This window comes from Ailuropoda melanoleuca, chromosome 6 (assembly GCF_002007445.2).
Source record: "Ailuropoda melanoleuca isolate Jingjing chromosome 6, ASM200744v2, whole genome shotgun sequence".
Lineage (NCBI taxonomy): Eukaryota > Metazoa > Chordata > Mammalia > Carnivora > Ursidae > Ailuropoda > Ailuropoda melanoleuca.
In genome coordinates, this window is record NC_048223.1 from 23,287,626 (window position 1) to 23,302,277 (window position 14,652).

At 41.6% G+C, this 14,652-nt stretch overlaps 1 protein-coding gene across 1 annotated transcript in view; it reads right to left on the reverse strand.

Moving 5' to 3' along the window:
* Nucleotides 1-10,665, reverse strand: part of ZNF385D (zinc finger protein 385D) — a 280,820-nt gene extending 270,155 nt beyond the window's left edge. The window contains exon 1 of the mRNA XM_034662065.1: nucleotides 10,336-10,665. Coding sequence (XP_034517956.1) covers nucleotides 10,336-10,357 — 22 coding nt within the window. The 5' untranslated portion in view covers nucleotides 10,358-10,665. The remainder of the gene's footprint in view (nucleotides 1-10,335) is intronic.
* Nucleotides 10,666-14,652: the final 3,987 nt, after the last annotated feature.

A 14,652-nucleotide genomic window follows, 5' to 3' on the forward strand; every position in this document is an offset into this window, starting at 1 on the left:
ACCGTGAGTTGTGAACTGTCGCAGGGCTTTGCAAGAAGGCTTTGAGAGAGATGCTAATAACTCCATACAGGAAGGGCACAATGTTTTACCTTAATTTTTTTTTTTTTTTAAATAGCAGGGCCAGTCAGCCAAAGAAATCAGTCTTTAGAAGTCCAGCAACACATGGAAGGATAGGTAAAATCGATATCAAATCCCTCTTCCCTTCCCAAGCAACTATTAATAAACTCCCTCAGCTTTCAATGTGTCTATTCCCGTTAGAGTCTTGGACAGGAAGGAATATGGAGCACAGAATCTTTACAGAGGGTTTCCTGCCCAGCTCACTTTCTTCTCCTCTGCCTTTGCTCCTGCCATTTCCCTTTGTTATACAATCATCACAAAGAACAGATTAGGTATGGCTTCACAGGTACATCTGACCCTGTCATGCAAGGGGCTGTGTGAGGATGTACCCAAATGTTTCCTTTCTCAGTACACTTAGAAATCCCTGCTGGAATGCTAAACTGCTTACCTGAACATACATTTCCAAGTTGTTACTTTTTTCAAGCTCACTCTTTCTAATTCACTCCGGTTTTTGCATCCTCATAACAAGGCCCATTCACATGGGTGCTTTGCATATTGTGAAGCTTGCATTCAGCAACTCATTGAACCTCGCTGTCAAACAGACTCTGTAACACACTGTACAAATGAGAAAGTTGACGCAGAGACGGATTCACCAATTTATCCAACGTCACGGTATCCAGAAAGTGACAAAGTAGGTACGTGAACCTGGAAGATTGGCCAGGGGCTGCTGAAAGCTCTTCAACTAGTCTTTTCCCTCGAACTTGCATCTCCCCCAAGCGAACCTCTAGCTGACAACTGAGATATTTTTGCAGAGACAAGGTCTCATTTAAAGGCTACTCACATCAGGTGTAAGATCTCCCCCAGTTTGCCCTGAGGTCTATTTCCTAACCTTCCCCTGGACCGCCTAGGTGCTGACACCTACAGGATGCCCTGCCCAGGCTGCCTTGTCAGTTGGCCTCTGGCTCCATTCTACCAATGAGAAGCAAGGGCAGTGCACTGGAGGGTGGGCAAAAGGCAGAAGCCAAGGAGGGATTTCTCTGTCTCTCTCCATGCCTAAGGCTGAATCCTTCCATCCTTTAATGTCTTAGGTCTGCCATGATTCCAGCTCCCATCAGGAGACCTTTGGGTTCTGGCCTTCAGGCCCACGTCTCTTGTCTTTCCATCTTACAACTACCAGTTTCTTGCTATTGCTAATCTCTGGGTTGCCTCACCCAGGCCCCATGTGGCTTCTCAGCAATTCTATCACCCATCTAACAAATTACCCACATTAAGTCTTTTGTGAATCAGCGTGGTTCCTGTTTTCTGATTTGACCTGTTTTCAGTTAGTTAGCATGGTTCCTGTTTTCTGATTTTTTTAAATTTTTATACATTTGCAAATTAGGCTGGATATAGAGGGGCCAAAGTAAGGAAGAATCAAATTTTACTGGCAGCTTACCATGTACTTCCTGGGGCTTGGCATTATTATATGCCTTGTATATTTAAGTCCTCAAAAGAGAACTGTGGGAAACATTATCATTATTCTCCTTTTACACAAACCTGGATATCAAAAATGTGAGGTGACTTGCCCAACGATATAGAGCCAGGAAGTGAAAGAGATAAATTCTAACGTAGGCCATTTTCCCCCTCTTTTATCAGTCACAGAATAAAGACCAGGCCGACTCCATCTTGAACAAATACTGGAGACGGTGTCATTGTAAATATCTAAGAGTTTGTAGGACAAATGACCTCGATTTTTTCTTTTTACAAGCTTTCAGTTAAATAGTGACATAGCAGGAATATATAGCATATAATTAATACAAGCCTTAATATTTAACACTGCCTTGGAAAACCAGAGGCAGTGGAGAAAGCCGGGTCCTGCCTAAGGCCGATTAGTATTCTAATCTAATATTGAGCTTCTGTTGTTTTTTTTTTTATTATTAATTATTTGACATAAAAAAACAAGGCAGAACACATAAAAGTATGAATTATGTTCAGACCTCTGTTATTGTGATTCCACCCAGTCAAAACATAAAAATATCTTATTTCCCAATCATCTGTATTCATTTCTTTAGCTATCAGCTGGAATATTTTTTCTAGCATTATTGTTACAAATAATCTTCCATTCCAAAAAAAAAAAAATTCCCCTCTACTCTTCTGTCAAGTGTAAAGAGCACTGAAGTAAGCCTCAGAAGGACCGAATTGGAGTCTTGGCCTTGACGTTTACTAGCTGTGTGACCTTGAGAATGTTGTTTCAGTCATCGGAGGCTCAAATTCCTCATCTCAAAATAGAAATAATTATATTTTATCTACCTCCTGCAATGGGTCATTTGAAGGATTAAAAAAAGCATAATGTTGATGCATTTCGAAAAATACCAATTGCCATACAAGTGTAAGGGGCCGTGTTTATCAAAGTGAGTTTACATTCATTATGGCATTTTTATCCTCAGAGCAATCTGCCACAAGCACTTTCCCTCATCAGCAAAACACATGAATATGAAAAAGGTAAGTGTGAAGAACAATTTTACAAAAGCCTTGCAAATAGTAGTCAAAATTATTTCCATTTTTTTTTCAGCTTTCAGGAACGACAGTCTCCAAAACTGGTGGTCTTCCTGGACATTTGCGGCTACTTGCACAGAGCGCAGTTTCGTGCCTGTGCCCACCTCGTGGCAAGAGCATGTCAATGTCTGGGGCAAACTCACTGAAGCCAAGTAAGGCTGAGAGCTGCAGCTGGGATCAAGTGAATGGATAAAAAGTGCGATTCTACTGCCTTATATGCTGATTTTGGTTAGGTATTCTTCAGACATTTTTGTACATTGGTCTTAATATTTGATAGATCCGTTCCTCTTTACACGGCAGAGTCCTATGAAGAAAGACGTAAATGGAAACAGAAAAAAGATGGTAGAATTCCTTACATGTATTTAAAGATCTAATTTCTAAGGACTAGTCCTTACCTTTAAAGATTAAAAAAAAAAGTAGCTAAAATGTTTTCAGGAGCAAAGAAAAGCGTTTCTCTTGCCAACACACATAAACCAGTTTTCACTGGGGACATCAGCCTTAAAGGATCTGCTGAGAAAGTGGACTCCCGTCCTCACTGATTCTCCAGCTCATTCGGTGCTGCACAAGCAACAGATATGCACCAAGCACTGAGCTATACTGGGTGCTGGGGATATGGATTAAATAGCATTCACCCTGTAAAAGAACTCGCAGCCCACCCACCCCATCCCCACCCCACAGCCCTCATCTCCCACCAAGTACCATGATGCTTTGGGGCAGGCAATATTTGCTCAAAGCAACAATCCTGACACTGCTGTCTCCCTTCTGACCTCGGCCAGGTGACTTCTCTCTTTCCTCCTTACCTACAGAAATGTGATACTACAAGGGTAGGAAAAAAGAGAAGATGGAAAGGTTGATAAGGAGAAGGGGTTCAGTGCATCCCATCAGTGGTCCAGCGGAGTGTCACGTGTATTTCAGGTGTTGGAGTCAAGAGGGTTTCCTGGAAAAAAACATCCGGTGGAAAAAAGACAGTCTCTTCAATAAATGGTGCTGGGAAAATTGGACAGCTACATGCAAAAGAATGAAACTTGACCACTCTCTCACACCATACACAAAAATAAACTCCAAATGGATGAAAGACCTCAATGTGAGACAGGAATCCATCAAAATTCTAGAGGAGAACATAGGCAACAACTTCTATGACATCGGCCAGAGCAACCTTTTTCACGACACATCGCCAAAGGCAAGAGAAATAAAAGATAAAATGAACTTATGGGACTTTATCAGGATAAAGAGCTTCTGCACAGCCAAGGAAACAGTCAAAAAAACTAAGAGACAGCCCACGGAATGGGAGAATATATTTGCAAAGGACACCACAGATAAAGGACTGGTATCCAAGATCTACAAAGAACTTCTCAAACTCAATACACGAGAAACAAATAAACAAATCATAAAATGGGCAGAAGATATGAACAGACACTTTTCCAATGAAGACATACAAATGGCTAACAGACACATGAAAAAATGTTCAAAATCATTAGCCATCAGGGAAATTCAAATCAAAACCACACTGAGATACCACCTTACGCCAGTTAGAATGGCAAAGATAGACAAGGCAAGAAACAACAATTGTTGGAGAGGATGTGGAGAAAGGGGATCCCTCCTACATTGTTGGTGGGAATGCAAGTTGGTACAGCCACTCTGGAAAACAGTGTGGAGGTCCCTTAAAAAGTTAAAAATTGAACTACCCTATGACCCAGCCATTGCACTACTGGGTGTTTACCCCAAAGATACAGACGTAGTAAAGAGAAGGGCCATATGCACCCCAATGTTCATAGCTGCATTGTCCACAATAGCCAAATCATGGAAGGAGCCGAGATGCCCTTCAACAGATGACTGGATTAAGAAGCTGTGGTCCATATATACAATGGAATATTACTCAGCTATCAGAAAGAACGAATTCTCAACATTTGCTGCAACATGGACGGCACTGGAGGAGATAATGCTAAGTGAAATAAGTCAAGCAGAGAAAGACAATTATCATATGATTTCTCTCATCTATGGAACATAAGAACTAGGATGATCGGTAGGGGAAGAAAGGGATAAAGAAAAGGGGGGTAATCAGAAGGGGGAATGAAACATGAGAGACTATGGACTATGAGAAACAAACTGAAGACTTCAGAGGGGAGGGGGTGGGGGAATGGGATAGACTGGTGATGGGTAGTAAGGAGGGCACGTATTGCATGGTGCACTGGGTGTTATACGCAACTAATGAAGCATCAAACTTTACATCGGAATCTGGGGATGTACTGTATGGTGATTAACACAATATAATAAAATAAAATTTAAAAAAAAAAAAGAGGGTTTCCTGGAAATACCTTAAATTTTAAAAGCTGTGGAAACCTGACGCTCACGTGCAATGAAGCCCAACTTCCAGCTGCTTCATAATGATTTTAACGCTGCGACCGAGCAAAGCGTCTTCCTATTTTCAACCCTAGCAATTTGGTTCAAGCATGATCTCAACCACTTTAAGCTTTGATATTTCTAGCCACCTCTTAGGCTGTATTTTCTCTTAATGCCACCAATCATGTGTGAAATTCTGTTGCAAAACTAATCTTTGTGGGAAATGATATGTAATGGCTTCTTTAAAGAGATTCAGAGAGAGAGAGGGCAGCAGCTATGACCTTTGTTGTTTTTTGACATGTTTTTCATTGTGTAATACAAATGGAAACATCTCTTTCTCAAGGTCAAAGTAGAGATAGGTTTCTGCTGGTACAAGCATCACTCTTTCTTAAGCAGAAAAAGGCTTGAAAATTATCCTTATGACTTGATTTTTAAAACCTCTAATGTATATAATGGTTGTTAAACTTGAAGCCAGCTGTTCTAAAAAAAAATAGTTTAATATTCATCCTGTTAAACCAATACTTAATGCTTTACCTTTTAAATGATGTGAAACGATTTAGGAATACACAAAAGATGTGAATGAGGAATGAGATTCGGATATTTACATGAAAAGGCACTATTTGATGATCCAGTATGAAGCACACACACACACAAGCCAACACATTTGCCTTATCAGGGGAGGTTTCAGTCAAAAGCAGCTGTGACCAAATCTTCTGGAATGGAAGTCAGAAACCACTAATTTAAATTTTTCATTTGTTTTTTGGAACAACTATGCCACCCACAAAATGGTAACTTTGCAAATCGTCATTATCTCATGAATTTTGGAACGTATCCTTTAAATAAACCCATCTCATTTCCATATAATTACAGCAACTAATAAGGTCCTTAAAAAAAATTTTTTTTTGCTCAAAATTTAAGAGCATAATAAGGATTCCACGCTACTGGCATATTGATCAAATCTGGAATTCGTTCCCTTAAAATAAGAGCTTCACATGAATTTAAAAGAGAGCTTGCCTTGAGAAAGAAATCTTTATGGTTTTCCCAGTTCTCTTCGATGGCTGGTTCCTGCAGGTGATCCCTTCCGACAGGATTCACCTGTCACATTCTCCATCCCTGTTATGTAGTAATTTATTGCATGTCACTTAGATTCATTTGTAATAAAACATAATGGTAATGACTTCAAGCTTTAAAAAGGGGAATCTGCACTAACAAGTGCCTTCCCGAGTTATTCTCTCTTCCTGTCAGCCTCAGGAAGACAGAAACACCTCCAGAGTGTTTAGAGAGACTCTAGTGGACCTAATTCCCCATAACAGATCACTCAGTACAAACTAATTAGGCCGAGTTAAATGTTTCCACTGAAAACACAAAAAAAGAGGAATGTTTTTCTCTGCTGCCTGCTGTTTTCTGCTCATTTCTTTCCCCATAACCTTGCCGCTTAACTGTTTTCCTAACAGACTATTTTAGAGGTGAAACTTGATGGTCCAGCCACAACCAAAAGTGTAAATGCTGACGTGAGAATGTTCTCAACATCCCAGGGGAAAAACAAAAGTCCTTCTTATGACAATGTACAAACGTATCTATTATAGGCTGGGGAATAAGTTTCTGGGCTAGAATTTTCCTACCATATTTTTTTCTAGCTGTTGTATTACAAGTTTCCTCAATTAAGTAGTTCTTGTTATGATTGGCACACCGCTAAGTATTCTATTTTCCTCAGGCATTTCAAGGAAGACAGCTGATCCACAAGGAACACTGAGCTGAACTTGAATGGCCCTTTCACATTTTCTAGACTGCGTCTGCCCCTTTCTCAGGGTTTATTTAATACACTGTTAATAGTAGCATTTAGAGTGGGCTCTAATATTTGTCTCTCAGCTCTGCTCATTTGTTTAAGGTGTATCATTTCCTTTTTCCAGATTATTCTCATGGAGCAAGCCCCAGCCTCTGATTGGCTGTAACCCCCCCCCCGAGTCTCCAGCTGGTGGACTCAGGCCTGAGAACATCTTTAATTTCAGCCACACAGAATTTCCTCAGTGCAATCAGACTCCCATTTTCTCTCCTGATGGCAAAGGACTGAGACATGGCACCTCTCTGGCCAACCATGGACAATTTGTGAGGTTGACATGACCACTGGCAACGACTCACCACTCCAGCAGTGGAGAAATGTGGTGGGCCAGATGGAAAGGGGGAGATGATTCAGACATACGGCGCTTAGAGCTGGAGAGAGTACATGGTTACAACCTTCTGCCAGGCTCTGACAAATAGCCGGGATGCACTCAAGCAAGAACATGCCCTTCATACCAGCACACTCCTCTTAACCAAACTGTAACCCAGCAGCTCAGGTCTGTTGCACTGACAACCACCCACAGCCTCACTTCCTTAATCTGAGAGAAGCCTCCCAGCTGCCTTGCTTTTATTTCTGGATAAATTATTAATGGCTATTCATCCTTGGCACGTGTAATTTTTATGTAAAATATTTATGGGGGTGGGGAGGGAATTTCATACGTATTTACTCTTTTTCCTTCTTTTTACTGAAAATCCCAATCAGGTTGCTGACTGGGATTTTCCTTGCTTCTTTTCTCCTCTGTGAGCCTTATTTTTAACTCCAAGTAATGAATGCAAGATCGATAGCATAAGTAACAAAAGTATCCACGGTGACTGAACAGCAAACTCTTAAATCACTGCACAGCAAGTGCGAATGGACAATTATTGAGAACACTGCACTAAAATTTCAATAGGAGATAAGAGTGAGGCTTAAGTCATTAAAAGGGTCCATTAGTCTTGTAAGTCTGAGACAGCACACTCAAAACACGAGCTGTTCTTTAGAACTGGAAATATTGCATATTCCACCCACTTGCACGTACATGGAACTGACTCCAACTGAGCAAGGACGGGGTCCAGTTGTCCAGTCCCTAAGGTGAAAGAGGCATACAGAAAAGCAGGTAGGCTGAGCCAGACTGTTCAGGCAATGATTCTCCAGTTATATTTGAAAGGGGGTATTGAGCAACGCTGACAAATTAGATTATTTATAAGGGAAATAAATATCCTGCTTACATATCAGTTTACCCGGCATTACAGCATCCCCATGCTCCTCATCACTCCCTGCTGGAGATGCAAGTAAAAGTCCTCTGCCGCCTCAACTCCATTCCCACAAATCACCAGAAAAGCCCAGGAATGCAGCCCCACTTTCTCTCTATCCAATGTTCTCCCTGACTCAGTTCAAAAATGAAGAAGTAATGGGCAACCAAACTACAAAGTGAAAGTGTTGTTTTCAGAAATTACCTGAAATAGCTAAAATTTTGGAAATACACGCAAACACACAAATACACACGTATATACATGTGGTCTCAGGGATTTGCCAACATTAGCATGCTATGGAATCTTGAAAATGCCTGGGTTGTTCTGCTCAATTCTTCTTGCCCTAGCTCTTACACCATGCATTTTATTAGAGACAGGTGGGCCTTCAGAGTTCTGAACATTGAACAGCTTGAGCGAGGGGCTGCATAGCATAAACCGAAATAAACGGCATTCCTGAATACCCACGATTTCCTCCAGGAATAGAAAAACGTATCTCATGCCGGAATTATGGTAAGACTGAGCCGTGTCCGTGACACAGAGGGCAACTTTAGCTTAGCCTTTAAAAGAGTACGGCTTCATCTGAAGTAGGACATCACATTTCAATTCGTACTATTAAAACTTGCATTACACAGTGAAACTAATTGCCCTGTGAATCACCCTGCTTTACAAGACAGCTGGACTAGCCTACAGTTAACATGAGCTAGCCCGGTGAACGTTATTCCAACAGCCACATGATAATCCAGGACAGCACGGATGGCCACTGACCAGTACTTTTAGACTATGCCACTACTCTGGCCAACCCTCCTTCCTCACCACAATCACATAAGGAATTGTTGCAAGAGGCTAAAAACTTAAACTAAAATTATACCTCCTACTTCCTATCCCTCAATATCATTACAGATGTCAAAATTTTATTTTGTCCAAAAGACATATTCCTTTACAAGATTTTCCATTTATCAAAAATATACTCACGATAAACACTTGGTGTTTTATCCATTGCCAATAAACAAGCTTACCACCTCCATCACTACCCCTGGAAAGAGGTGTTGTTTAACTCTGGATTCGGCTTAAATTTGGGTATGAAATGAGGATTGTTTCTTCGAAATCAATTTTACTTATTTTTAAGAGACTTCTTTTCTAATATGACACACATTACAGGGAAATCAAAACTGCTGTCAAGACAACTAAAGGCATTCAGTTTTCCCAACTTGTGTTCCTTCCATACTTTCGTAAATGTTTCAAAGTCTCAAGAAAACAAAACAAAGCAAAGAGTACACACAAATAAATGACCAAGAAACTAACACTCCCCCAACACAAGTTTACCTAAGCACCTCTTTAATCTGAAAAATGACTCTCGATCTCAGATCTAAAGCAAACCAAGAAATCACCCAGGGCATTTGCATCTTGGAATCCTTCCCTGGCCCCTCTCCAGCTGTTCTCACAAACCTTTTAATATCAGATAGATGCCCTCGGATGATGACGCGGGATGGAACTTACAGAAGGAAAGCATAACTTCAGGGAGGAGGGAAGGTTATTCAGTCCCAGTCCTTGGCTTCTTCTTATTTAGTGAAGGGGTTGTGCCTTCTCTCCCAGCTGTAAATTGCAGCGTTACAGTGCGAACGTACAGCTCCCAGCCCGCTTACAGTGCTCCAGCGTTAGCCCAGATTTAAACCTCAACATGTTTTCTGAAAATGCAGGCAGCTCAGCTGATAACCTTAAGGGAGCTTTCCACCGTGGCACACAACTGAACCGCACAAATATTTAACAGCTTCGAGACCTCTAAAGGTTTAAAATAATATGCATTTTGCGCTAGGCTGTTGTAGCTAGAAGAAAAATGGGATGGTATGGAGGAGCGTCCTCAGCTGCTCAATCACGGCACACCAAAGAATGTTTTCCCTTTTTGGCTCAGAATTAGGGAAAAACCAAAATGCCTAATGAAACACTGATACCAACTAAGCTTTCACAGCATCAATAGTATAGGAACTTAGTTTTACATTCCATTGAGTTAGCCCATGACTTCCCATGCCGAACCATTTCTCCTTCTTCACCTAGCTAAAAAAGCCAACTTCGTGCAGACAAATCAAGGCAAAGTTTATCCACCCCCACCAGTTTCCTTTCTTTTCCAACTTAAACTCATCCACGACTAATAAACAGCCCCAACTGTAGCACAAAGGAAGCTCTGAAGGCTGCACCAGCTTGGTCCTCCACTTGCCAACTGGAGGTAGGTTTAATGTAATATATGCTCGCGGCTTAAAGATTTTTTAAAGGGCTGGTCTGCACTGATGAAGAGCTGGACACCCCCAGAATTACATCATCAGAGTTAACACTCACCAAAATACATTATGTTTCTCATTAATCAGACAGCTGGAACCCCACCGCGGCGTCTTCAGCATCAGCTCGCACCCAAGGCGGACACGCAGAGCAGAGCCGTTTCATGCTACATTCGGTGGAAATATCCCCGGCGTGGAGAGCAGCGAGCGCCGAGCGTGCGTCCTCCGCGGGATGAGCGCCTTGCAGGCTGCCTTTCCCGGGCTACGATCCCCGGCGGCTGGAGCGTGCGCTCCGGCTGCCTGCTGCACTGCCCATCCTTACTGTAATCCGACTCCTCCTTGCGATGTCCTTGCCGCGCCTGTGACATCAGGACTGAGAGTACTACAAACAGACCCCCCCACCCCACCCCACCCCACCCCCGGTTAGCAGCGGCTCCATGAGGTGCTCCGATTGCCTGCCTGGACCAACCATGGCTCTCGGGAAGCTTTGACGAGCCCAGAGACCTGGGAGGGGGCGGAGTGAGGGGCGCGGGAGGCTCTCTTAAAGAGAGAAGGGTCTCCGGATCCACATGGGAGCACACGGGGGAAATTCATCACCGTGCGGGAGGGGAAGTGGTTAAGGCGAGTTCTGCCATTAACGTGTAATTAGACACACTTTTATCCCGCCCCTCCCGTGAATGTCATCATCCTCGCCAAAATTTAGCCTACCACCCCAAGTTAAAAAAGCAGTGGGAAAAGGAATGGTGCCCCTGTCTGCATTCTCTTTGCTGTGGGCTTGAGGGTGTGTTGTTTGTGATGTTTATGCCTAAGAGAAATAAAACAATCAAGGGACCATTGCTAGGGTAATAGAGGTTTTCACTTTAGAAATGATCAGATCACAGAAACCTAGTAGTTGGTGAAGAGTTATTTTTATTTCTTGAGTATTTTGAGCTAGGTTGATAGAGAAATGTAAAGAAAAAGAACGTGATAAAAGTCACCCCTCAGTTTCACAAGCGCACATTTGCTGCTTCCGATTGTAGGTAGTAGAAAGGACACTGAGGCTGAAATGATTTTTGACCCCTAAAGAGGAGAGACAATTTAGCCTGAAAGACAACCAAGACTGTGTCATAATTCAAGTCTGGTCACCAGTATTATACAGACACACCCACACACAAGCGCACACAAACTGGCATTAAATTTGAGATGAACAGTCAAGAAAGGCAAAGCTTAGCAAAGCCTCTGGCTCCTCCAATAGTCTAATGAATTGCAGTCCTTATCTTACATAGGAAAGGATGTTAGAAAGAAATCCCTGAAAGCGGTGCTGATTGATACTTAAATGCTCAGCATGGAAAATAAACTCATAAAACAAGTTCAGTTTCCTAAGGACTCATCACCTTGGGATCCAACTTAACCACTGGACTATTGAAACTTAAAAATTTCCACAAAAATCTATAACATTAAGAACTGAAGATAACAAAAGAGCTATAGCCTATGGAAGGAAGCAGTTGATATATTTTCAATACAGGGCTTTATAAGCCATGGTAGCAAATATTTCTACATTGTGATATTAAAATAACCAGTGGTCTTTCCTTGCACAACCCTGTCTCTATTGGTAGATTTAATGCATAGTGGAACTAGGGGGCTGAAGCTCATAAATAACAGCATGCTGTGCAATCTTGCAAAAAAGCTAAACCCCCATTTCCTCTCTGAAAAAAACACTATGACCAATATCTTCTCTTACAATGGATTATAAAGAATTTGGTGAATGTGAATGGGTAATCATATATAAATCAGTACCATTACAATGAGTCTTTGGATAAATCTAGTGATTTTTTTTTAGATCTACTCTCCATTGAAAGCAATTTGGAGAACAAAAATGTAAATAGTAAAGAATACTTTTTTACTCCCTTTTAAAAATTAGAAATAAAAAGAACGTTACAGGAAAACGCATAAGTATTTTTCCTTTTGGACAGATGGAAATCATCCAAAAGTACAATTAATGGCCCTTCCCTCAGGCAAAAGAACCATCTGTGGTAGAGCTGATTCATGAAACTCATCAGCTGTCCTGACCTCCTACATGGGCTAGGGGGCACTGTAGTTTAATGCTACAGTTTTTGGTCCATTTGTGATCCTGTAGTTCGAAGATGCAAGCATTGAGAGTTGAGTTTTAGACAGGAGGTTTAAGATACTAAAGGACTGTCTTAATAATTAATAACACCTTGCATCTGCATGGCATTTTGCAGTCACAAGGTACTTTCACTTATGCCATCTTTCTTACTAACAAACTGACATATAAAAAGGTGGATATTATCAATGTCCTGATGAACAGGACCTTGAACCTGAGGACAAATGAATTTGAGGCTCAGAGACATTCAGCAATTTTCTCAATGGTGCCGTCAGTAAAGTATAGTCTTATTGCTTGTATTTTGAATTTATATTAGCATCCCCAGAAGTTTTCTTTAAAGAAATAAGTTATAGGGGTGGCTCATTTGGTTAAGTGTCTGACTTTATTTTTTTTTTTAAAGATTTTATTTATGTGAGAGCGAGAGACAGAGATAGCGACAGAGAGCACAAGCAGGGAGGAGAGGGAGAAGCAGGCTCGCTGGGGAGCAGGGAGCCCAATGTGGGGCTCCATCCCAGGACCTGAGCCAAAGGCGGACGCTTAACCAACTGAGTCACCCAGGTGCCCCAAGTGTCTGACTCTTGATTTCGGCTCAGGTCATGATCTCAGGGTCCTAAAATCAAGCCCCCACTTGGGCTCCACACTGGGCGAGGAGCCTGCTTAGGATTCTCTCTCTCCTTCTCCCTTTGCCCCTCCCCCTCCTAAAAAAAAGAGAAAGAAATTATAAATTTCCCACTTACAGTGGCTCAGGTAAAGGTCTTCCCCAATCAAATTATGTCACTGTGTGTTCCAGAAAAAAATGTATCTACGTGGGCACAAACATACAGGCAGAGAGCATTCAGTAATAGAATATTCCCACCTCTGCCTGGTCTATAGAGGATCGTTCCTGAAAAAGCAGCATGTAACCTCTGGAAGAGTATGGCATTCAAGAGGCAACTGAGTGTTACACGCTTGCATTGGAATTCTGTTCAACCCAAAAAAAGGAAGGCATCTGCTTTATTTAAATGGGTATGCCCCACCCTTCCCCAATTAAGGGTTATCTGGAATATCAAGACGTCAGATAGAAACAGCGCTTATCTCTGGATGGAAAACAAGTGATTTCTATTTTAATTGTACAGTTTTATTGTTTCCCCTAAAATTATGTGTATGCATTATATTTATAAGGGAAAAATGCAACTATTTTTATTTTAAAATACAATAACATCCAAATAAAGGCATAGTCAATGTTGGCTAGACATGGGGTGGTACACATGCCCGCTGTGCCTGAGAGATGCTTCCATATGCCATGTCCAGGAAAGGACTCAGCCACTTTCAGGGAAGGACCTGGTTCACACCCCTGACCTTTATCTGTCTCTAAGCTGCTCTAAGCAGCTGGAGGATCCTGAAAGGGAATCAGGTCACTGCTTGCCAGATAGAAATATAACTTTCATGATTAAAACAAAAGATGCCCTAAAACCAGTTACATCTTTTGAGTGAAAGCATGGTAGGTGAAGAATTTTCTCTCTGCTCAAATATCCAAATAGTCGCCTGCCTGGATCCCTGATCTCCAAGTCTTGCTCAAAACTTTGTCAGCGTAATTTCCCTTTGTCACCATCTGACACACTACAGTAGACATCCGTTTATTTTGATCTCTTCTCACTGGAATATAATCACCATGAGGGCAGGGATTTTAGTTCATTGTTCACTGCTATATCCACCATCCCTACAAGGGTATCGGGCCCTTGTTCCTACTCAATAAATATTTGTGAATGAATGAGTGAACACACTGAATGCAACCATATTGTGTGTAAAACATCATACTTTTCTATGTGCCTGCAGTCAGTTCTTCGAGGTTGATGGTGTTTTATACAAAATGTTTACACAAATTGAATTTGTCCATGCTTAGCAGCAGCTGTTCCTAAATTCTCTGCAATACCGATGCCAGGTGTTACTGCAGGCCACAGTTGGTGAGCTTGCGTGTCCTTTCAAGTTCTCAGAGCTGAATGCAGCAGTAATTTAGCATTGAGTTAGCACAGCCTTGTTGTGTCTTCCATTGCCTTCCCCTGAGCCTTAGTTTAGTCCACTTGCATTTCTTACTATATTGCAGCAATAAAATTTTATCCAGTGTTCCTAATTCCAGCTTGCCCAAATCCCATTTATGCTCCATAGATCATTATTATATTTTAATAATAAAATAATATTGTCAACTATACTTCAGTTTAAAAAAAAAAAAGAAATAAGGTAAAATAGGTCACATGGAGCCTAATTCAGTAGGACTTTGTAGACCATAGTGTAAGG